The sequence below is a fragment of the Vigna umbellata genome, chromosome 8, assembly GCF_029865625.1.
Source record: "Vigna umbellata cultivar VRB3 chromosome 8, Vumbellata_1.0, whole genome shotgun sequence".
Classification (NCBI taxonomy): domain Eukaryota; kingdom Viridiplantae; phylum Streptophyta; class Magnoliopsida; order Fabales; family Fabaceae; genus Vigna; species Vigna umbellata.
This window is the reverse complement of record NC_142172.1, coordinates 29,785,200-29,807,740: the sequence shown is the minus strand read 5'-3', so window position 1 is coordinate 29,807,740 and position 22,541 is coordinate 29,785,200. Positions and strand designations below refer to the sequence as shown.

The window sequence follows — 22,541 nt, the reverse complement described above, 5'->3', positions numbered from 1 at the left end:
CGTTTACCAGTGGGAAATAACGGCGTTATTGTGTATGCCTAGTGGACGCAACGCAACGCAACTGATGTATACTAGCAGCAAGAAATTTTTACAGCACCCTATTAATGAAATTGTAAAGTGACGTGTTAATTTTCAATTGGAAGGGAAAAAGGGATGAAGTGAATTTTGGACATATATATCCATATAAATATATGAGCCTCTTACGTTGGTTCATTTCATTCTTGTGGCCGAATAGATTAGTAGTTATTAAGGTTGTTGTAGGAGCTCTGCCAGGACACCATGGAGAACCAGCAGAAGCAAAATTGGTTCGAAAAGGCAAAGCCATTCGCAGCAGTGGTATCAATTCAGTTTGGATACGCAATCATGGATGTTATATCCAAAGCTGCACTCAACAAAGGGATGAGCAATTATGTGTTCGTCGTTTATCGCCAAGCAGTTGCATTCCTTGTCATGGCTCCTTTGGCATGGTTTTTTGAGAGGTATATAGCCTTTCTCCCTCTATTTTATTTCTCTTTTGTGTGTGAATAATTGAGCTAACACTGCATCGTTTTAGCAGGAAAGCAAAGCCAAAGATGACTCTCTCAATTTTCATCAAGATTTTGGTGCTGAGCTTGATAGAGTGAGTACATATTTTGCTAAACACTTTCGGTTCTTCTTTTAATGAAACATATATGATACTAACTTCAGTTTTCTGGTGCTGATTTTCTTTGTGTCAGGCCAGTTATTGACCAGAATCTGTATTTTTTGGGGATGAAGTACACAACAGCAACCTTTGCCGTTACCATCACCAATATGCTTCCTGCTATCACCTTTATCTTCGCTTGGATTCTTAGGTATAACTTACTACACACTAGTTATTTTTATTCATTGTTTTCTTAGCTTAGCACATCATTTGTAAGGTTAAGCAATTTCTCTTGCTCTGATCAGGCTTGAGCAAGTAAATATAAGAAGTATACGAAGCCAAGCGAAGGTGGTGGGAACTGTAGCAACTGTTTCGGGTGCCATGATCATGACACTGATTAAAGGGCCAGTGCTTTTTGGGTCACACGGAGGCAATGATCAAAGCCAGTATAATGGCACAAGTACTCAACATACAATCATAGGGTTCATATTGATGACTATTGGATGCTTTTGCTGGGCTTCTTTCGTGATCTTGCAGGTGAGTTATTCTGATTCATAATTCAAACTATCACTATATCTATCTTCACATGGAAACTGATATGTTAAAACTATGTTGGTATGTTAAAATTGATACAAGTTCATCTCTGTTTGTAGGCTATTACTCTGAAAACCTACCCTGCTGCACTCTCTCTTTCTGCTTGGATATGCTTAACGGCCACAGTTGAAGGTGCTGCAGTGGCTTTGGTCATGGAAAGGGGCAACCCTTCAGTTTGGTCTATAAAATTTGATATGAGATTGCTCTGTGCTGTTTATTCTGTAAGTCCTTTCAACCTAACAATTCTAAATATAAGAAAAGAAAAAAAAACCACGTTAAATAATGCATCATGCAATGCATGGAAGATAATACAAATGCTAATCAGGAAAATGACGTTACCAAGTGGCAACTTTTTTCCTACATTTGTTGGGGTGACAAAATCCACTTTGTCTTTTTTTTCTTTTTTTATGTAATGTTTTTCTCAGCACCCTTGTGAAATGAATAGAACAATGAAAAATGGAAAGAAATAAAAAAGTAAAAGAATGAGACAAATGAATAAAAAACAACGAAAATGAGAGAAAGGAATGACAAATAGGTTTAGTAGAGGGTGATAATAATAAATAACCCACTTTAGTAATAACATGGATTAATATTTAATGTTAAAAAATATAATTAAAATATTAATATTTTAAATCGTGAAATAAATGAATTTTTTTGGGGGCGTTAATCATCACTATCCAGTATATTTACACGCTTTTTATTTTTCTTCTTATTATTTTAAATTGTGAAATAAATGGTTTTTTTAGGTGTTAAAACATCACTTTCCAGTATACTTAACACGCTTTTTATTTTTCTTTGAAAATTGACACGATCTCTTAAAAACTTTATAAAATAAGCTTAAATAAACATGCACTAATTAAGGCAATAAATTTGAGAGTTACATGATGTTGCTAATGTAAGCCTATAATTTCAAGTTCATAATTTAACTTTTATTAGGTAAGGTGTATTTTTGTCAACTATGTAGACGTTAGGAAATCTTGGCCAGGTGTGTACCAACCAAAATTTATTTATTTTCCTAGTTGTCCTCACATACCTCTTTAATTAATAAATTGACACATTACAGAAATTAAAATTCATAAGAAAAATTAAAGAGAAAAAGAGAAACTTCACTCTTTTTTTCTTTTCTCTCCTTTTTCTTTTTCTTTTCATACACATAATAAATAGAAACTGATGTAACAATAAAAATAATATTTTTCCTTTAAATTTTGATAATACAATGTGTATTCTAATATATTAAAGCATTGATATACAGGGCATAACATGTTCGGGATTGGCTTATTACTTGCAAGGAGTGGTGATGAAAAGTAAAGGCCCAGTGTTCGTGACAGCATTTAATCCTCTGGGAATGGTAATCGTGGCTATCATGGGCTACTTCCTTCTGGCTGAGCAAGTTTTCCTTGGAAGGTAATCATGAAAATCAAGTACCTATGAATCTAATGTTTTTTTAGTACCTATGGTATCATACTAACCAAAACCATGATAAAATCTGATAAATGTTGCAGAATGACTGGTGCCGTAATCATTTGTTTGGGCCTATACTTTGTGGTGTGGGGAAAAAGCAAAGACAATTATGGCCCAGAAGACCCAAATACTCAAGAGCCCATAGAGGAGATGGAAAGTGCTAAGAAGGAAAATTTCACTTGCTGCACTCATGGAGTCACCACTGCTACCAATTTAGGAAATGGAAACACAACTCCAAGTGAAGAACAAGTGTGAGGAAAACTTGCCAATTTAGTTTCTAAATCTTCAACTATTTTACGACATTCCACCAATGTCTGTATAAGCAAAAGCAGCCATGTTTCTTCCTGGTTGTTTAATCTTCCAAGAAATACAACATCACAGAATTTTAACGTTGTATTGTAAGTTATCTAAAACAAAGTAGGTAGATATGTAGCACATAGCATTGAGACAAGACATAGATGGCGGTGCTGGATTAAATCCACTGGATAAAATGAATGAGAACATCACAGAATATTGTGTTGTATTAATAATGATCTTGACAACATAATCAATTTACCTTCATGAAATTTATCGACTATAAGCTACCATGAATGATCCAATTTGCAATACATATTTCATTTTGTCTGGTAAATTCGCTACGATTTTCTCAAATGGGTGAAGGATTCAAAACCTATGCATTGACATCGGTCAGCAAAAGGTGTATCAAAAGATTGCTCCTATGAAACCAACAAAGATTGTCCTATCTTGTAACTCAAAATTTCTCCTTTTGTAACAATTGTTTTACTTGCTTTGCACATATGTGCTGGAGTTCCCTGCTGCTTGAGCCAAAAAAGATTCTGTAAAGGAGGAAAGAAAATCAAATGTGAGAAGGAGCGTCTTGGATCAATGTAGAGATATTAGAACAATTCAGAAAACACAGCCTAAATACCTTTCCAAATGCAGAAGGATTTCTGATTGATAGGTGAGCCAGTTACAGTCTGAATAACTTCAAACAGCATGCTCTTTGGAGTGCTCCTAAGCTCTTGTACAACCCCATAAATAGTTTTCCCATTATCAAAGTAAATGTGATTATTGGGGTGTTTTGTCTTGCAACCAGCATGTCGCTCAAATTCATATGCATTAATAACCTGGAAGAAATTTAATATCAGTCAGAGATAGCATTTTGGCTCAAAAAAGGATTCTACTGTATGATAAGGATCAACCACACACTTTACCTTGGAAAAATTACATGAGTGACAACTGCACAGATACCCAGCACCTTTTATAACACCTCGAAGTTCCTTCTAACAAGCATAGGAAGAACCAGACATGTGATGAATGATAAGCTACTTTGAAAGATGAACTCATTAATACTAAATTTTACCTCCCGTGACCACGCCTTATACTTTACTGAGAGACCATCCAGCATACCAGTGGATAGCAAACTTCTCACATTTGAAGGGAAGTTGTTTGAAATAGCCCTCTTAGACACTTTTATCTCCTCTTTTGTCCTGAGAATATTTTCAGTTGCAGGTGCAGATGTCTGTGTTGTACTTGAAAGTAAATTAGAACTAGATGCAACCAACTCTTTCTCTTTCACAGCTTCTGACTTGTGTGAAAGAGCTTGACACATCAACAGTTCATAGTCAGAAATAAACAAATCTGAGGAAGTAGTGTCATCCTCACGGTTACCGAAACATATGATAGTGCTCTCTCCTTTATCATAGGATCGTGGAACGAATGGCACATCATTACCCTCCTTGTGGTAGTTGTAATGAGATGACATAGTGCCATTGTCGACCTTATTGTATAGCTGGTTGGTTAACATAGAATTGCCATGACCCTTATTGTAAGCTTGAGCAATAGATATTAGATTTCTATCATCCATTGATATCGTATTACAAATATCATTGAATGTTGGATGTACAGATAAGCTGTCATTTCCCTTGTCATAGGATTGACCCATTGACATGAAATTGTTATCAGTCCTGTCATAGGAACCATCCATTGCTATCATATTGGCTCCCCCTTTGTTATAGTTGAGATTTGTTGATATGGAATTATCACCAGCCTTGTATAGACAAGGATTTGACAAAGGGTCACTGACTCCTCTATCATAGGGACTGTTTGCAGTAACAGACATGACATTCTCGGATCCCTTCACCTCGTTTACTCTGACTTTTCTAATTCCATCATAGTTAAAAACTAAACGAGGATCTTCTAATGCAGTTGATATGGATAAACCAAACGAGGATCCACTCCCAAAGGGGTCCATATTATCCTTTCTTTCCACACTCAGCTTGTCATCTATGCTAACAGAGGGAGTATTTGCATCTTCAAAAGGCATATTTACAGCATCTGGGGCAAATACTTGTTCGGCAAAATGGCCATTTAAGGAGTGAAATCCTGAGGAATTTCCCCAGGAAGGAACATTCGAGTTGAGAATTCCAGATAACAAATTGTTTGGAGCTTCTACTGCTTGTTTCTTATTGGGAAGCAGATCCACATCAGGGTCATCCATGAACCATGAACAAGCACGCTTGGAATCAATTCTAGAAGAATTGTCATTTGCCATGTCACCATCATTCAAACATTCAGGACCCTTTCCCATCCAAAATGCTTGATTGTGGAACGACTGTCAAACAAAAACCATTAGAAAGGTGCTCCTTCCTACCAAAGAATTTCAATGTAAAAAACCTTGCAACTAAATCCGAACTGTAGATTCATAAACTTTAGCATGCATCTTGTCACCAATAAGGAAAATGACTTATAAATACCAGTTCCATTAAAAACCATGAGAAAACAAAAATACTGCCTCGCCTCCTCTTAAACCTCTACATCGCGTCACATTCTCTATAGACCCCTTAAATTATGAATGCAGAAAATGGATCTGAACCAAAAATGCATTTCCAAGATAAAAAAGAAAAAAAGATGAAAACACTCTCATCTAGCTCTAGATTAACACACAGTGAATATGCATGCAAATACGATTGTTTCAATTAAATTTCCTAATCAAGTTGTCATAAATTTAACCACAAATTTCACCTATAGCTAATTGCGACCAGCAAAGGAAATAAAAAACAAAAAATAAAAACAGAAATTTCGACGAACTTATAGATTAGCAGAAAACTGCTTCATCGCCCCCTCCCCCTTCCCCACGGACCAGCTATGTAAAGATTTGCAACAAAGACCAACATGAGATAAAGATAAAAAAAAAATGCATGCAATTAGAAAAGTATAGGCAGATTGAGCATAATCAATGTTTAGTGAATCATGCAACAAAAGACATATACCGATTATAACTAGAACAGAATGGGAAAATTCCAAAGCAAGACACACATTTTCCTTACAAGCAACACAAAGTTTCGGTTGTAATTAAAAATGGAGCACAAAAGCACAAGCAGCAGCAAACAAATACTCCATGCAATGAAGCAGGAGCGAAACATACCATTTCCCTCTTCACTCGTTACAAAGAGAATGAAAAACTATGTTGGTCTTTCCAATGAAACTTGCCAATCGATAATGAGTGCTGCTTAGTCGAGAAAATTTCCTGCAACCGAGCACCCCCAAAAGCAACTTAAACTAAAAAGCATTGCTTTATTCGAAAATGGAACATGCAATGATAAAAACGGCATCTTTGGTGGGTGCAGAAGGTAATAAAATTTGGGTGAAGAAAGAAGAGGAAAACTCACATGTCAGTGAAAGGAGGAAGCGGAAAAGAAGAAAAAGAAGAGCATTTGCATCGGTTTTGATTTGATTGTGGTAGCCAAGTGAGTGGAAATGCGTTACTGTGAATGAAGCAATGAAGCTACGTTTGAGAGAGAAGGGTTGAGAATGATGCGAAGCAGAGGCACACGGTAAGATCGGTAAGAGGAAGTAGAAAGATATTGAGGATTTTGTGCTTGTCGGAAAAGTTAAAACGTGGTGCTCCGCACGATCCCATCGTCACGTTACATCTTTGCCGTACACGTGGCGTCATCGAGTTCTGTGCGTCAGAGGTTCATCATACGCCGGCTGCCTCGCCTCCTCTTACCTCAGTCACTGTCTATTCTATAGTTTCGGTTTTTTTGAAAAAACTAGAAACATGTATTCTCGTATAAACTTTATTCAAACTAGTGAAAACAATGTGACTTTATAATTAATTTAATTAAAAACATAATTAAGTTGAAATAAATAATGATTTAAAAGAATAAAACAATAAAATAATTACTTTAACTTTAAAATAAAATTTTAAAAATAAAATTAGAAATATAATTATTTAATTTTAAAACAATAGTTATTAAAAAGTAAAATTAAAAATATGTATTTAAAAAAGAAAATTTCTTTTACATACCTATAAATTAAATAATACGACCTCTATATTATGATAACAGTTCAAAATAGAGATACTTACGTGTGTTAAATATTACAACCTCAAAAAATAAGGTTTAATTGAACTTTTATTAGAAAACTCATTTTAAGTGTTTAAAATATTTTTAGTTATGGTCTATGTATTCTATTTTTTTAATTTTTTTCATCAACCGAAGAATTCCTTGATTTTATATTTTCATTTTTAACTCGTTAAAAAAAATTAAATTATTGGTCAACTTATTTATTTTACTACAAATGAAACTGGAGGTATTTAAATGAAAATAAGAAATATTTTAAACCTTTTTTTAATAAAATTAGACATATAAAATTTAATTAAATAAAATCTTAATTTAATTTAAAAATGAAAATAAAAATATTTATTTTTATTGAAGTTAAACTTGTAATAAAGGAATATTATTGAATCTTCACTCAATTAAATAGGATTTTAGAAGAATAAATTATACAAAATATTTATTTTATTTTGTTAAACATATAATAATATTATTAACATCTATTTAATTCAAAATTATAACTTCAATGATAAAATAATAATAAAAATGTTCGACTATATTAAATAATAACAAATCCATCAAAACTGGGAGTGTATATTTTTTTTGTTTGAAATTTTTTTATTAAGGGATAGATATATTTTTAGTTTTTAAATTCGAATACGAAAATAAAATTCATTTATATTTTAAACTTTAATACCTTTTAATTACTTAATTTAAAAGTGAATGGATATAACTTTTTTATATAATAAATTGTTTAGATTTTTTAAATCATATTTTATATTGATATTTAAATTAGAATGTGTTAAATGATATAAAAAATTTAAACATTATTTATAATATATTTAAAAACGTCAAAAAATTTAATAAAGTTGGGATAAAAAATTATATTTATTCATTTTCAAAATTTAAAAATCAAAATATATTAAATATATTTAAATTTAAAATAATAACAAATTATAAGTATATAAGAACTAAAATCATATTTAATTTTATTATTAAATATTTAAATATAAAAAAGTCTCTTTCTTTACTCCTTCAAAATTGTAACCAAAATGAGACAATATAATAAAAATATTCAAGTGCCTTAAATGATGAAAACTCTCGTTTTCTTTTTTTAATACTTTTAAATTCAAGTTTTTGCTGTGCATAAGTTTAGCCATAAATGTTTCTATTTTCTAATAACTTTTTTATACTTTATATAGTTTTCCATGCATACATGTTTTACCCTCTCATTTTCATCATACATCTTCCAAAAATAGAATATTTCATAAGAGAATAGTGTGTTTATTAACATTTTGCAAAACATAATAATATAAAATAAGAATAAAGTCGTGAATCATTGAGAGATAAAATCACTTGTCAGTTATTATTTCGAATTAAATATGTTTTTTATTTTAAATAAAAATTGAAATTAATCTATTTTTAAAACTTTAAATCAATTTAGTTTTTTAATTTTAAAAATACGTAGATTTAATTTTTTAACCATCTTAAATTTATTTGATTTTTCATCTATTTTATAAAAATATTTAAATTATTTACACTATTTAAGATATTTCTACTTTAATATTAATTGAAAATATATTTAAAACTTTAAATAAATTTAGTAAAATTTAATTAAATTTAAAAAATTATTTTTTATTAAAAGTTAAGCAACCACTGAAAATATATTTGACTTTATTATTTATACTACACATGTTTAATATAAAGACTGTAGTAAACCTAAGTTTTTACACTACATAACCATTATACGTTATCTTAGTTTTCTTATTACATTAAATATATATACTTTTTTTGAAAAGAAATAATTATCTTTGTTTATCATTTTTTTTATCTATTTGAATTTTTAATGAGTAAAAAAATACACAAATTGTCTAAATAGCAATCCTAATAATGTTAAAATTTACAATAATAGTAATCTGATAGATTTTTTAAATAACTTATTTTACTATGGAAAATAATTTAATACTTGAATTTAACTCCTTAACATTATGTAAGGATATAAATGTAGTTATCATTCAATATTTAGTAATACAAAGTATCTTAGTGATTAACAATAAAATAATCTTTTTCACTCTAATCAATACTGCATCTAAAATATATATTAATAATATTGTGGAATTTATTTATTTGACAATAGGACGACGAAAGTAAATATTAATTAATAAATTTAATGTAAATATGATATAAAAATGGGTAAACATTATATTTTTTTCTTTAATTTGATTTCATGTAATTCTGATATGGTTTCACATTAATTAGTAATGAATTCACCTGCATTGAATAAAATATAGGTAGATACTTATTACATTGTATTAATTTCATATTTATTTTGTTGCATCTGTTTCTCAATAGTGTTATAGGATTTAAATATCCTCGGAATTCAAAGTTATCACTGATATTATAATTTATTGTGTTCTGACATTTGTTTTTATGGTTTCTTAAACTATGTGCAAGTTAAAGATTCAGAATCATATTTATGTTGTTGGTAGCCTCTTATAAATATGTTTTAATTTTAGTTTTAAAAGAATTAACATGCTTATCATTTTTTCTTTAAACTCGTAAACAGCTTTCATTTCTTGTTTATTTGAAATATAATTCCATAATAAAATTAAAATTTGTTGTTATGATTTAAAAAACAGATATGCAGGAGTCTTAAATTTTCATATATTGATTCTTTTTTATTTGATTGTGAGTGTAGAGAGGGTAGCATATCAGGTGAGGTATGGATAGTACGTTATCCAGTTCGATTAAACAAAATTCTTTGTTACATGTTTGATACCGTAAAAAATATTTATAATTTATCTTATACCTGTAAGTACTCATAGATTTTTTTAATATTTTTATATTTTTTAATTTCAAATAAAACTATTTCGAAATAAATCATTAGATATAAACTTAGATAAAAATAATAATTTTTAAGTAGATTTAAGATCAAATTACTCAGTAAAATAATAATATAAATCAATTTTGTTTTTTAAAAATTATATTTAAATGAATTAAAAATTATTAATCTATAAAATTACTTTAGTTTCATTTGTCTAACAAAAACAAGATTTTAAATTAGTGTTCCATGTAAGAGCCTAAGAATATAGGGTAGTTGGACCTTATGTTTAGGCAGTCTGGCCCATGAAACTAAGGACATCATGGCCTTAGATAGGACCTTTCAAAAATCTGAGTTCAGTAGCCAACTTTCCCTTCTCTCTAGAACTCTTATTTTCCATAACCTTGCTCTACCTTCTCTCTACTCTTACACAAATTTCAACTGTTGCATTGATAAATAGGTGGTGTTCTTTCGTTCACGGAGTTGAGAGTTTCGCAACCATCCGATTAGATTATCGTCCTTCAATGGGTAAGTCGTTTTCCCTTTTTCCTCCTCTTTTGGGAACTTAGGGCATGTGCCTAGAAGCCTTTTTCTTCATATTTTTGTCAAACTTAGTTCTAAAGAGTTGTTCCATCACCCATTGGGTGGTTTGTAGGGTTTGATTGGGTTCTCTTTGAGTTGGGCACTCTTGAATCAAGTTGTGAGCTTAGCTGTGAAACCCTAAGGTAAGGGAAGCTAGAATACTTCTTTAAATTTTCTTGCATGAGGTGTATGTATATTGGATTCTGAATTGGTGCGCTGTTTGGAGTTGTATTTGATGTTTTTGAGTATGTTATATTGTATGTGTTGATATGTGAAACCCATGAACATGTGTTGTGATGTTTGGAATTGTTTTGGATGAGTTCGAATTGCTATAATTGACCAAATTGAAGGGTAAAATCTGTTCTGAGGAAGTTTTTGGGTTTTAGGAGTTTTTAGGTCATTTTGAGAGGAAGTGAGGTAGTGATTTTGAGTAAGTGAGGGCTGCAGCTTTCTTGGACTGTTGGGGCAGCCTAGACAAGTCCATTGTGACTTGTTAGAAGCATAAAGTGGTCTAAAACATGTGCCAAGTAGTAGAATCGGATTTGGGTCCCTAAGTTGTTGAAATTGGTGTTTTAGAGTTAAAATTGAACTTTAATTACTTTAAAATGGTGGTAGGAATGTTTAGAATCAATTAGGTAAGTCTAATTAAGTATAAAACAAGAATTCAGGGTGTTAGATGATGTGTGAGTACATGTAATTGCATTCATGTCTTAGTTTAGGTCATTTGCATGCATAATTGCATTCATTGAAGGATTTAGTCATGGATTATCTCTGTTTCGGATCATACATTGGCATTTTGTGTTTTTATTGTAGATTGATGATTCTAAGTGCCAAAATCACAATTTGGGAAGAATTGATGTACAAGATACCAAGATGAATCCAGAGAGTTCAACAACCAAGCTGTGAACAGTCTCACAACCTGTGGAGTTACATGTGGATGTTGCTTCTAAATGGAGTTGCAAAACAGAAAGTTCAACAACTGTGCTGTGAAAGTTCCCACAACCTGTGGAGTAATCTGTGGATTCACGAAAGAAAACAGAATTAAAGCAGAGAAGAACACAAGCAGAGTGGGGAATTTTCCATGGGCTGTGAAAGTTTCCAGGAGCAGTTATTGAGCAGTTAGTGATCTCTTTTATGACTGATTTAAAGAGATTAAATTAAAGGAAAATTGGAGGAAGTTAGGGAAAAGGAAAACCACTCTCCTAAAAAAGAGGAATTTGTGGAAATGATGGGGGAGGATGAAAACACGTGGAAGGGTGAGACAAAAAGGGGGAATTCACGCACAACAGAGGGCTTCTTCTTCTTCGTCTTCTTCTGTAGCTTTTTGGAGACTTTTGCTTTAGAGTACTTCTCTTACATTATGCAGAACTAATTTTCCATTTTGTTAGTGGATTGATGTAGTGCTTTGGATTATATTTTCTGAACCTTTTTCAATTGATGTTAAGTTCATTATAATTATCCCAGTGTTCTATTTATGTTTTAATGTCTATTCTATGAGCAGTTTCACAGTTGGGAGATTGGGAATTGCTTGCGTTTATAAATAGAACAGATTAGATGCTGTCACAATTGGGAAATTGGGCAGGACTAGTTAGTTTGAATTGAGATATGATTGTTCTTCATGATCTTGTTGAATTTGTAATTGGCCTAAGGGATTGGGGATTCAAATTCAAGGGATACGTTTGCCTACTAAGGGATTAGGGGTAAACAAGCTCTAAATAAACTCAAGTGGATAATTATAATTTACACATCGATTGAAAAGGGGAGGAAATTATATGAAAAGGTATGAAATCAATTCTCTAACATTGTTTATACTATTTGAATTTCCATCACTTGTTTATGTTCATCATTCTACTTGACAATCTTTGTTGCTCAAAATTAAGTAAATTAGTAAACTAGTACTCAACTCATTCAATCCTTGAGGACGATATTTTGTTACTACAATTACGATTGGTACACTTGCCAAACGTACATCAAGTTTCTGGCGCCGCTGCCGGGGATTGATTTTAGTTGATATTAGTGATCTAATTAGCTTAAGATTTGAGTTTTTATTTGCTTTTAGTAACGTATAATTTTTGTGCAGTGTTTTTGTGTCTTTAAGTTGTTTCTGCGAGGTACTGTTGCTCCGGAAGATCTACTTTTTGATTCAGAAATTGAACGCACAGCACGAAGCAACAGAAGTAGTGCAAGAAGAAGAAAGCGAGAAAGAAGAAAGGAACAGAGACGAATTGAGCAAGAAGAGGAGACATCAACAATGGTAGAAGAAAAAAATCCGAGAAAGACTATACGTGATTATTCTATGCCAGATCCTAATGGTTATCAAGGAAGCATTGTGAGACCTCCTATTCAAGCCAATAATTTTGAAATCAAGCCTGCCTTGTTACAAGTCATTCAACAGAATCAATTTGGAGGTGCAGTTTCAGAAGATCCTAATTCTCACCTGGAGAATTTTCTGGCAATCTGTGATACTTTGAAGTATAATGGAGTTTCAGATGATGCAATTCGTTTGAGGCTTTTTCCGTTTTCACTACGGGATAAGGCTAAAAGCTGGCTTCAATCACTACCTCAAGGAAGTATTTCTACATGGGAGGATATGGCTACAAAATTTGTAACCAAATACTTTCCTCCTTCCAAATCAGCGAAAATGAGGAATGAGATCACCTCCTTCGTGCAGCAAGACAATGAATCCTTATATGAGGCATGGGAAAGATATAAGGAACTAATGAGGAAGTGTCCACATCATGCTTTACCTGAATGGTTGCAAGTGCAGACTTTCTATAATGGTCTTTCACCCACTTATAAGACAATGTTGGATGCAGCAAGTGGAGGATCATTCATTTTGAAAACACCAGAGGAAGCTGTGGAGACTTTAGAATTAATGGCAAACAACACAGTGAATATGCAGTTTGACCGTCAAAATAGAAAAGCTGGTGTGTTGGAGGTTAATACATTGGATGCTATCTTAGCCCAAAACAAGTTGTTAACACAGCAGATTACAGATTTGACTCAGAAGATGGGAAATATGCAAGCGAATAATGTGAATACTAGATCTCCAGGGTGTGATTTTTGTGGAGGAATGCATCAAAATGGTGAATGTCAGGCCACTCACCAAGAGGTACAAGTAAATGCAGTGGGACAACAACAAAATCAATTTTCTACCAACTTTAATGCAAATTGGAGGCCCCAACAACCTAGACCTTGGAGTAATTCAATCCAATCTAACCCGCCAAGGCCTCCATATCAATATCAAGCTCAACCCAGCAATCAAGGGGACAAGATGTCTACGTTGGAAAATGCATTAGAGAAGTTAACAATGCAAACTTCTACCTTTGTGGACCAGACTTCAAATTTCATGAATGAGACAAGGACTAATTTCAAGAACCAGGAAGCTTCAATCAGAAATTTGGAGAACCAGATTGGACAACTTTCAAGACAACTCTCAGAGAGATCTCCTGGTACATTCCCTAGTGACACAATACCAAACCCAAGGGAACAATGCAAGGCAATTCAATTGAGGAGTGGAAGAGTGTTAGAGAATGAAAAAAGGAGTGAGATGGAGAGAGAGAAAAAGAAAAGAGTTGATGAAATAGTAGAAGAGAGTGCTGAAAAAGAAATTGAGAGAAAATGTGAGGAGAAGGACGAGGGAGAAAAAAATCAAGAGAGTGAGAAAAAGATGCGTGAGTATGTCCCTACAATTCCATTTCCTCAAAGGTTGAAGAAGCAAGAACAAGCCAAGCAATTTGCAAGATTTCTTGATGTTTTTAAGAAGCTCCACATTAATATTCCATTTGCTGAAGCATTAGAGCAAATGCCAAGTTATGCTAAATTCATGAAAGACTTGCTGTCAAAGAAAAGGAAGATTCAAGAAGATGAAACAATTATGCTCACAGAGGAGTGCAGTGCAATAATTCAACAAAAATTGCCTCCAAAGTTGAAAGACCCAGGAAGCTTTGTCATTCCATGTGAGATTGGAAACATAACTGTGGGTAAAGCATTATGTGACCTTGGAGCAAGTATCAATTTGATGCCTTTGTCCATTTTTAAAAGGCTGGGTATTGGTGAAGTAAAGCCCACTATGATAACTTTACAATTGGCAGACCGATCAATGACTTATCCTTATGGAATTGTGGAAGATGTTCTAGTGAAGGTGGATAAATTCATTTTCCCAGCTGATTTTGTGGTTCTTGACATGGAAGAAGATGCTAGAGTCCCAATTATATTGGGAAGACCATTCTTAGCAACAGGAAGAGCATTGATAGATGTAGAACAAGGACAATTGATGTTAAGAGTGGCAGATGAAAAAGTCACATTTTCTATGACTGAAGCAGTGAAGCACAAACTTGACAGAGAGGACTGTTTCAAAGCTGAAATACTTGAGTCTCTTGTGTTGAAGGAGATAAATTTCCATGTAAAGCAGAATCCATTAGAGAGAACTCTACTGTTAGGAATGGAAGCAAAGGAGTTGAAAAGAGAAATTAATGATGAAGAGGTGGTGAAGTGTGCTCATCAATTGGAAGTGCTGAAGCCAATATTCAATTCCACTAGAGGAATAGAAGATTTACACAAGAGTGAAGATGGAGGAGTAGAAACGTCCAAGGTGGAATTGAAACAACTCCCTTCTCACCTTACATATAGGTTCCTTGATGAGCAAAAGCGTAATCCAGTAATTGTGAGCAATGAACTTTCATGTACTGAAGAAGATAAACTTTTAAGGGTGTTGAGGGAGTATAAATCGGCCCTTGGGTGGAAAATTGATGATTTGCAAGGTATTAGTCCTATTGTGTGCATGCATAAAATTTATTTGGAAGAGGATTGTGAAGAAGGGCTGATAGCATTTAGGTTGCATAATGTGTCTTATAGACTCACTTTAGCTGAGTTCAATGCAATCTTTGGTTTCCCAACTGGAGGTGAAAGGAACTATCCTAGAAGTTTTGATGCTTGGTCTTTTTGGTATCAATTGTCTCAATCAAGCTCTTTTGTCTCATCTGATTCCAAGGAGGCTAATATCCAACACCCCTGTTTTAGATATGCCCACCGCCTCATGGCTCATACACTATTTGCTAGGGGTGATAGTCATTCTGCGGTTCGAAAGTCAGAATTATTATTCTTGTGGGGTATGGTTAACGATGTTCCATTAGACTCAGGAGCTTGGTTGGCAAGGCAGTTTCTCAAGGTAGGAAAAGCATCCTCTGGGCAAATAGCAATTGGTGGCTTGATCACCATTATTGCTTTGCATCTCAACATTTCTTTGGAGAATGACAAGGCAATCTCAGGGAATTCCCGAATTGATTTGGAAATGTTAATCCATAATGAGATGCTGGTGAAAAGGGAAGATCACTATTGCTTAGTCATGAGTGCTATCACAGGATTGCAACCTCAACGTCTTCCAAATCCAGAGTTCACCTCAGTGCAGGGTAAAGATAGTTGGACCTTCTCTGCTTCTCAATGCCAAAATCCCCTTCATCATGATCCAGAACCGTCATCTCACATACCTCCAGTTCCTCAGCCTTCTACGGCTGACACTAATGCTCATATCCAGCAGTTCCTTACTGAACTCAAAGCACAACAACTCCTACATTATCAGGAGTTCATCCAATTTAGGGACTATCAAATTCTTCATCAGCAAAAGGTGGAACAACTCTTACAAGAAGTTCTCACCAAGCTCAACTCTAGTCATCACTAATCTTGTGAGTTCTAACCCCCTGTAATTTTTTTTTTACTTTCCATACATTGGGGACTTTGTAAATATGTAGGCTTAGGGTGTTTGTATGTATGACATCTTACATTTTGCATTTGCATGTGCATTTAACGTTTATATGGAAATGTATCATTTTAGCTTTGAGTTCTATGTTTTGAACAATGATATTTTCTAAGCACATTGTGAATAGATTTCTGATTGCTTGTTGGAAAACTTCACACACTACACAGTGCGATTTGACACTAAGATACTAATGGAAGATAATATTTGGGGAAAGGATAGAAAATATTTTCTGTTAGGTTTCTATGGTGACACTCACTGCACTTGGTTACTGGAGAATTGTCTGTCAAAGTTTATATATATATATAAAAAAAAAAAAACACAACAATAAATTGCGGAATAAATTGACACCCCTTTGAGACTATATGTTACTGGGGAAGAGACACTCCTTTGAGACTGAGTGTGGCAAGTGGAAGACCCATGCTTAGTTGACAGGTAAGTGTTTTCTAAGTGAGGAACCTAATAGAAAATCTTTTTCAGGACACTTCAATGTCAAATATTATCTGCCTTAATGTCTTGTGTCATACCTCAATTCAGTAATTGCACTTAGGGTCCCAATAAGTTAGTCATTATGCTTGAAATTTTGTGAAGTATGGGCTTGAGGAATATCATTGTTTGAACTAAACTTGAAATGAGATGGTATGTTTCCATTTAGGTTTTATATCATTCTGTGTGCATAATCATTCTGTGTTAGTTGAATTCTCTTTGCTTGAGGACAAGCAAACGTCTCAGCATGGGGTATTTTGATGTGTGAGTACATGTAATTGCATTCATGTCTTAGTTTAGGTCATTTGCATGCATAATTGCATTCATTGAAGGATTTAGTCATGGATTATCTCTGTTTCGGATCATACATTGGCATTTTGTGTTTTTATTGTAGATTGATGATTCTAAGTGCCAAAATCACAATTTGGGAAGAATTGATGTACAAGATACCAAGATGAATCCAGAGAGTTCAACAACCAAGCTGTGAACAGTCTCACAACCTGTGGAGTTACATGTGGATGTTGCTTCTAAATGGAGTTGCAAAACAGAAAGTTCAACAACTGTGCTGTGAAAGTTCCCACAACCTGTGGAGTAATCTGTGGATTCACGAAAGAAAACAGAATTAAAGCAGAGAAGAACACAAGCAGAGTGGGGAATTTTCCATGGGCTGTGAAAGTTTCCAGGAGCAGTTATTGAGCAGTTAGTGATCTCTTTTATGACTGATTTAAAGAGATTAAATTAAAGGAAAATTGGAGGAAGTTAGGGAAAAGGAAAACCACTCTCCTAAAAAAGAGGAATTTGTGGAAATGATGGGGGAGGATGAAAACACGTGGAAGGGTGAGACAAAAAGGGGGAATTCACGCACAACAGAGGGCTTCTTCTTCTTCGTCTTCTTCTGTAGCTTTTTGGAGACTTTTGCTTTAGAGTACTTCTCTTACATTATGCAGAACTAATTTTCCATTTTGTTAGTGGATTGATGTAGTGCTTTGGATTATATTTTCTGAACCTTTTTCAATTGATGTTAAGTTCATTATAATTATCCCAGTGTTCTATTTATGTTTTAATGTCTATTCTATGAGCAGTTTCACAGTTGGGAGATTGGGAATTGCTTGCGTTTATAAATAGAACAGATTAGATGCTGTCACAATTGGGAAATTGGGCAGGACTAGTTAGTTTGAATTGAGATATGATTGTTCTTCATGATCTTGTTGAATTTGTAATTGGCCTAAGGGATTGGGGATTCAAATTCAAGGGATACGTTTGCCTACTAAGGGATTAGGGGTAAACAAGCTCTAAATAAACTCAAGTGGATAATTATAATTTACACATCGATTGAAAAGGGGAGGAAATTATATGAAAAGGTATGAAATCAATTCTCTAACATTGTTTATACTATTTGAATTTCCATCACTTGTTTATGTTCATCATTCTACTTGACAATCTTTGTTGCTCAAAATTAAGTAAATTAGTAAACTAGTACTCAACTCATTCAATCCTTGAGGACGATATTTTGTTACTACAATTACGATTGGTACACTTGCCAAACGTACATCAAGTTTCTGGCGCCGCTGCCGGGGATTGATTTTAGTTGATATTAGTGATCTAATTAGCTTAAGATTTGAGTTTTTATTTGCTTTTAGTAACGTATAATTTTTGTGCAGTGTTTTTGTGTCTTTAAGTTGTTTATGCGAGGTACTGTTGCTCCGGAAGATCTACTTTTTGATTCAGAAATTGAACGCACAGCACGAAGCAACAGAAGTAGTGCAAGAAGAAGAAAGCGAGAAAGAAGAAAGGAACAGAGACGAATTGAGCAAGAAGAGGAGACATCAACAATGGTAGAAGAAAAAAATCCGAGAAAGACTATACGTGATTATTCTATGCCAGATCCTAATGGTTATCAAGGAAGCATTGTGAGACCTCCTATTCAAGCCAATAATTTTGAAATCAAGCCTGCCTTGTTACAAGTCATTCAACAGAATCAATTTGGAGGTGCAGTTTCAGAAGATCCTAATTCTCACCTGGAGAATTTTCTGGCAATCTGTGATACTTTGAAGTATAATGGAGTTTCAGATGATGCAATTCGTTTGAGGCTTTTTCCGTTTTCACTACGGGATAAGGCTAAAAGCTGGCTTCAATCACTACCTCAAGGAAGTATTTCTACATGGGAGGATATGGCTACAAAATTTGTAACCAAATACTTTCCTCCTTCCAAATCAGCGAAAATGAGGAATGAGATCACCTCCTTCGTGCAGCAAGACAATGAATCCTTATATGAGGCATGGGAAAGATATAAGGAACTAATGAGGAAGTGTCCACATCATGCTTTACCTGAATGGTTGCAAGTGCAGACTTTCTATAATGGTCTTTCACCCACTTATAAGACAATGTTGGATGCAGCAAGTGGAGGATCATTCATTTTGAAAACACCAGAGGAAGCTGTGGAGACTTTAGAATTAATGGCAAACAACACAGTGAATATGCAGTTTGACCGTCAAAATAGAAAAGCTGGTGTGTTGGAGGTTAATACATTGGATGCTATCTTAGCCCAAAACAAGTTGTTAACACAGCAGATTACAGATTTGACTCAGAAGATGGGAAATATGCAAGCGAATAATGTGAATACTAGATCTCCAGGGTGTGATTTTTGTGGAGGAATGCATCAAAATGGTGAATGTCAGGCCACTCACCAAGAGGTACAAGTAAATGCAGTGGGACAACAACAAAATCAATTTTCTACCAACTTTAATGCAAATTGGAGGCCCCAACAACCTAGACCTTGGAGTAATTCAATCCAATCTAACCCGCCAAGGCCTCCATATCAATATCAAGCTCAACCCAGCAATCAAGGGGACAAGATGTCTACGTTGGAAAATGCATTAGAGAAGTTAACAATGCAAACTTCTACCTTTGTGGACCAGACTTCAAATTTCATGAATGAGACAAGGACTAATTTCAAGAACCAGGAAGCTTCAATCAGAAATTTGGAGAACCAGATTGGACAACTTTCAAGACAACTCTCAGAGAGATCTCCTGGTACATTCCCTAGTGACACAATACCAAACCCAAGGGAACAATGCAAGGCAATTCAATTGAGGAGTGGAAGAGTGTTAGAGAATGAAAAAAGGAGTGAGATGGAGAGAGAGAAAAAGAAAAGAGTTGATGAAATAGTAGAAGAGAGTGCTGAAAAAGAAATTGAGAGAAAATGTGAGGAGAAGGACGAGGGAGAAAAAAATCAAGAGAGTGAGAAAAAGATGCGTGAGTATGTCCCTACAATTCCATTTCCTCAAAGGTTGAAGAAGCAAGAACAAGCCAAGCAATTTGCAAGATTTCTTGATGTTTTTAAGAAGCTCCACATTAATATTCCATTTGCTGAAGCATTAGAGCAAATGCCAAGTTATGCTAAATTCATGAAAGACTTGCTGTCAAAGAAAAGGAAGATTCAAGAAGATGAAACAATTATGCTCACAGAGGAGTGCAGTGCAATAATTCAACAAAAATTGCCTCCAAAGTTGAAAGACCCAGGAAGCTTTGTCATTCCATGTGAGATTGGAAACATAACTGTGGGTAAAGCATTATGTGACCTTGGAGCAAGTATCAATTTGATGCCTTTGTCCATTTTTAAAAGGCTGGGTATTGGTGAAGTAAAGCCCACTATGATAACTTTACAATTGGCAGACCGATCAATGACTTATCCTTATGGAATTGTGGAAGATGTTCTAGTGAAGGTGGATAAATTCATTTTCCCAGCTGATTTTGTGGTTCTTGACATGGAAGAAGATGCTAGAGTCCCAATTATATTGGGAAGACCATTCTTAGCAACAGGAAGAGCATTGATAGATGTAGAACAAGGACAATTGATGTTAAGAGTGGCAGATGAAAAAGTCACATTTTCTATGACTGAAGCAGTGAAGCACAAACTTGACAGAGAGGACTGTTTCAAAGCTGAAATACTTGAGTCTCTTGTGTTGAAGGAGATAAATTTCCATGTAAAGCAGAATCCATTAGAGAGAACTCTACTGTTAGGAATGGAAGCAAAGGAGTTGAAAAGAGAAATTAATGATGAAGAGGTGGTGAAGTGTGCTCATCAATTGGAAGTGCTGAAGCCAATATTCAATTCCACTAGAGGAATAGAAGATTTACACAAGAGTGAAGATGGAGGAGTAGAAACGTCCAAGGTGGAATTGAAACAACTCCCTTCTCACCTTACATATAGGTTCCTTGATGAGCAAAAGCGTAATCCAGTAATTGTGAGCAATGAACTTTCATGTACTGAAGAAGATAAACTTTTAAGGGTGTTGAGGGAGTATAAATCGGCCCTTGGGTGGAAAATTGATGATTTGCAAGGTATTAGTCCTATTGTGTGCATGCATAAAATTTATTTGGAAGAGGATTGTGAAGAAGGGCTGATAGCATTTAGGTTGCATAATGTGTCTTATAGACTCACTTTAGCTGAGTTCAATGCAATCTTTGGTTTCCCAACTGGAGGTGAAAGGAACTATCCTAGAAGTTTTGATGCTTGGTCTTTTTGGTATCAATTGTCTCAATCAAGCTCTTTTGTCTCATCTGATTCCAAGGAGGCTAATATCCAACACCCCTGTTTTAGATATGCCCACCGCCTCATGGCTCATACACTATTTGCTAGGGGTGATAGTCATTCTGCGGTTCGAAAGTCAGAATTACTATTCTTGTGGGGTATGGTTAACGATGTTCCATTAGACTCAGGAGCTTGGTTGGCAAGGCAGTTTCTCAAGGTAGGAAAAGCATCCTCTGGGCAAATAGCAATTGGTGGCTTGATCACCATTATTGCTTTGCATCTCAACATTTCTTTGGAGAATGACAAGGCAATCTCAGGGAATTCCCGAATTGATTTGGAAATGTTAATCCATAATGAGATGCTGGTGAAAAGGGAAGATCACTATTGCTTAGTCATGAGTGCTATCACAGGATTGCAACCTCAACGTCTTCCAAATCCAGAGTTCACCTCAGTGCAGGGTAAAGATAGTTGGACCTTCTCTGCTTCTCAATGCCAAAATCCCCTTCATCATGATCCAGAACCGTCATCTCACATACCTCCAGTTCCTCAGCCTTCTACGGCTGACACTAATGCTCATATCCAGCAGTTCCTTACTGAACTCAAAGCACAACAACTCCTACATTATCAGGAGTTCATCCAATTTAGGGACTATCAAATTCTTCATCAGCAAAAGGTGGAACAACTCTTACAAGAAGTTCTCACCAAGCTCAACTCTAGTCATCACTAATCTTGTGAGTTCTAACCCCCTGTAATTTTTTTTTTACTTTCCATACATTGGGGACTTTGTAAATATGTAGGCTTAGGGTGTTTGTATGTATGACATCTTACATTTTGCATTTGCATGTGCATTTAACGTTTATATGGAAATGTATCATTTTAGCTTTGAGTTCTATGTTTTGAACAATGATATTTTCTAAGCACATTGTGAATAGATTTCTGATTGCTTGTTGGAAAACTTCACACACTACACAGTGCGATTTGACACTAAGATACTAATGGAAGATAATATTTGGGGAAAGGATAGAAAATATTTTCTGTTAGGTTTCTATGGTGACACTCACTGCACTTGGTTACTGGAGAATTGTCTGTCAAAGTTTATATATATATATAAAAAAAAAAAAACACAACAATAAATTGCGGAATAAATTGACACCCCTTTGAGACTATATGTTACTGGGGAAGAGACACTCCTTTGAGACTGAGTGTGGCAAGTGGAAGACCCATGCTTAGTTGACAGGTAAGTGTTTTCTAAGTGAGGAACCTAATAGAAAATCTTTTTCAGGACACTTCAATGTCAAATATTATCTGCCTTAATGTCTTGTGTCATACCTCAATTCAGTAATTGC

The 22,541-nt window shown here is 34.4% G+C and overlaps 4 protein-coding genes and 2 non-coding genes across 9 annotated transcripts; 3 read left to right on the top strand and 3 right to left on the bottom strand.

Annotated features, from left to right (window-relative positions):
- Window positions 1-215: 215 nt before the first annotated feature.
- LOC124845260 (WAT1-related protein At2g37460-like) lies at window positions 216-3,079 on the top strand. 2 transcript variants are annotated; one of them, XM_088096932.1, is made up of 7 exons: window positions 216-479; window positions 557-619; window positions 717-833; window positions 928-1,159; window positions 1,276-1,437; window positions 2,469-2,620; window positions 2,719-3,079. In XM_088096932.1, the coding sequence occupies exons 1-7, from the start codon at window positions 280-282 to the stop codon at window positions 2,930-2,932; spliced, it is 1,140 nt and encodes a 379-aa protein (XP_087953058.1). In that variant the 5' UTR covers window positions 216-279; the 3' UTR covers window positions 2,933-3,079. The 2 variants fall into 2 exon arrangements, with proteins under 2 accessions (XP_087953058.1, XP_047178283.2); XM_047322327.2 differs by having other exon boundaries at window positions 554-619.
- A 57-nt stretch (window positions 3,080-3,136) lies between these two features.
- On the bottom strand, window positions 3,137-6,690 carry LOC124845259 (uncharacterized). Of its 3 annotated transcripts, none has more exons than XM_047322326.2 (6): window positions 6,349-6,690; window positions 6,105-6,206; window positions 4,041-5,291; window positions 3,892-3,957; window positions 3,606-3,804; window positions 3,137-3,513 (listed from the first exon to the last, which is right to left on the bottom strand). In XM_047322326.2, exons 2-6 carry the CDS (start codon window positions 6,105-6,107, stop codon window positions 3,458-3,460), a joined length of 1,575 nt encoding a protein of 524 aa, XP_047178282.1. In that variant the 5' UTR covers window positions 6,108-6,206; window positions 6,349-6,690; the 3' UTR covers window positions 3,137-3,457. The 3 variants fall into 3 exon arrangements, with proteins under 3 accessions (XP_047178282.1, XP_087953057.1, XP_047178281.1); XM_088096931.1 differs by having other exon boundaries at window positions 3,892-3,960; window positions 4,041-5,326; window positions 6,349-6,689; XM_047322325.2 differs by having other exon boundaries at window positions 3,892-3,960; window positions 6,349-6,689.
- A 4,680-nt stretch (window positions 6,691-11,370) lies between these two features.
- LOC148194432 (uncharacterized) lies at window positions 11,371-16,100 on the top strand. Its single transcript, XM_088097228.1, has 2 exons — window positions 11,371-11,514; window positions 12,501-16,100. Exons 1-2 carry the CDS (start codon window positions 11,371-11,373, stop codon window positions 16,098-16,100), a joined length of 3,744 nt encoding a protein of 1,247 aa, XP_087953354.1.
- Window positions 13,059-13,165, bottom strand: LOC148194433 (small nucleolar RNA R71). The gene has a single exon (XR_015781813.1). It is a non-coding gene; the product is annotated as a small nucleolar RNA R71 (small nucleolar RNA).
- A 2,246-nt stretch (window positions 16,101-18,346) lies between the features above and the next one.
- LOC148194430 (uncharacterized) lies at window positions 18,347-21,922 on the top strand. Its single transcript, XM_088097227.1, has one exon. It carries the CDS (start codon window positions 18,347-18,349, stop codon window positions 21,920-21,922), a length of 3,576 nt encoding a protein of 1,191 aa, XP_087953353.1.
- LOC148194431 (small nucleolar RNA R71) lies at window positions 18,881-18,987 on the bottom strand. The gene has a single exon (XR_015781812.1). It is a non-coding gene; the product is annotated as a small nucleolar RNA R71 (small nucleolar RNA).
- Window positions 21,923-22,541: the final 619 nt, after the last annotated feature.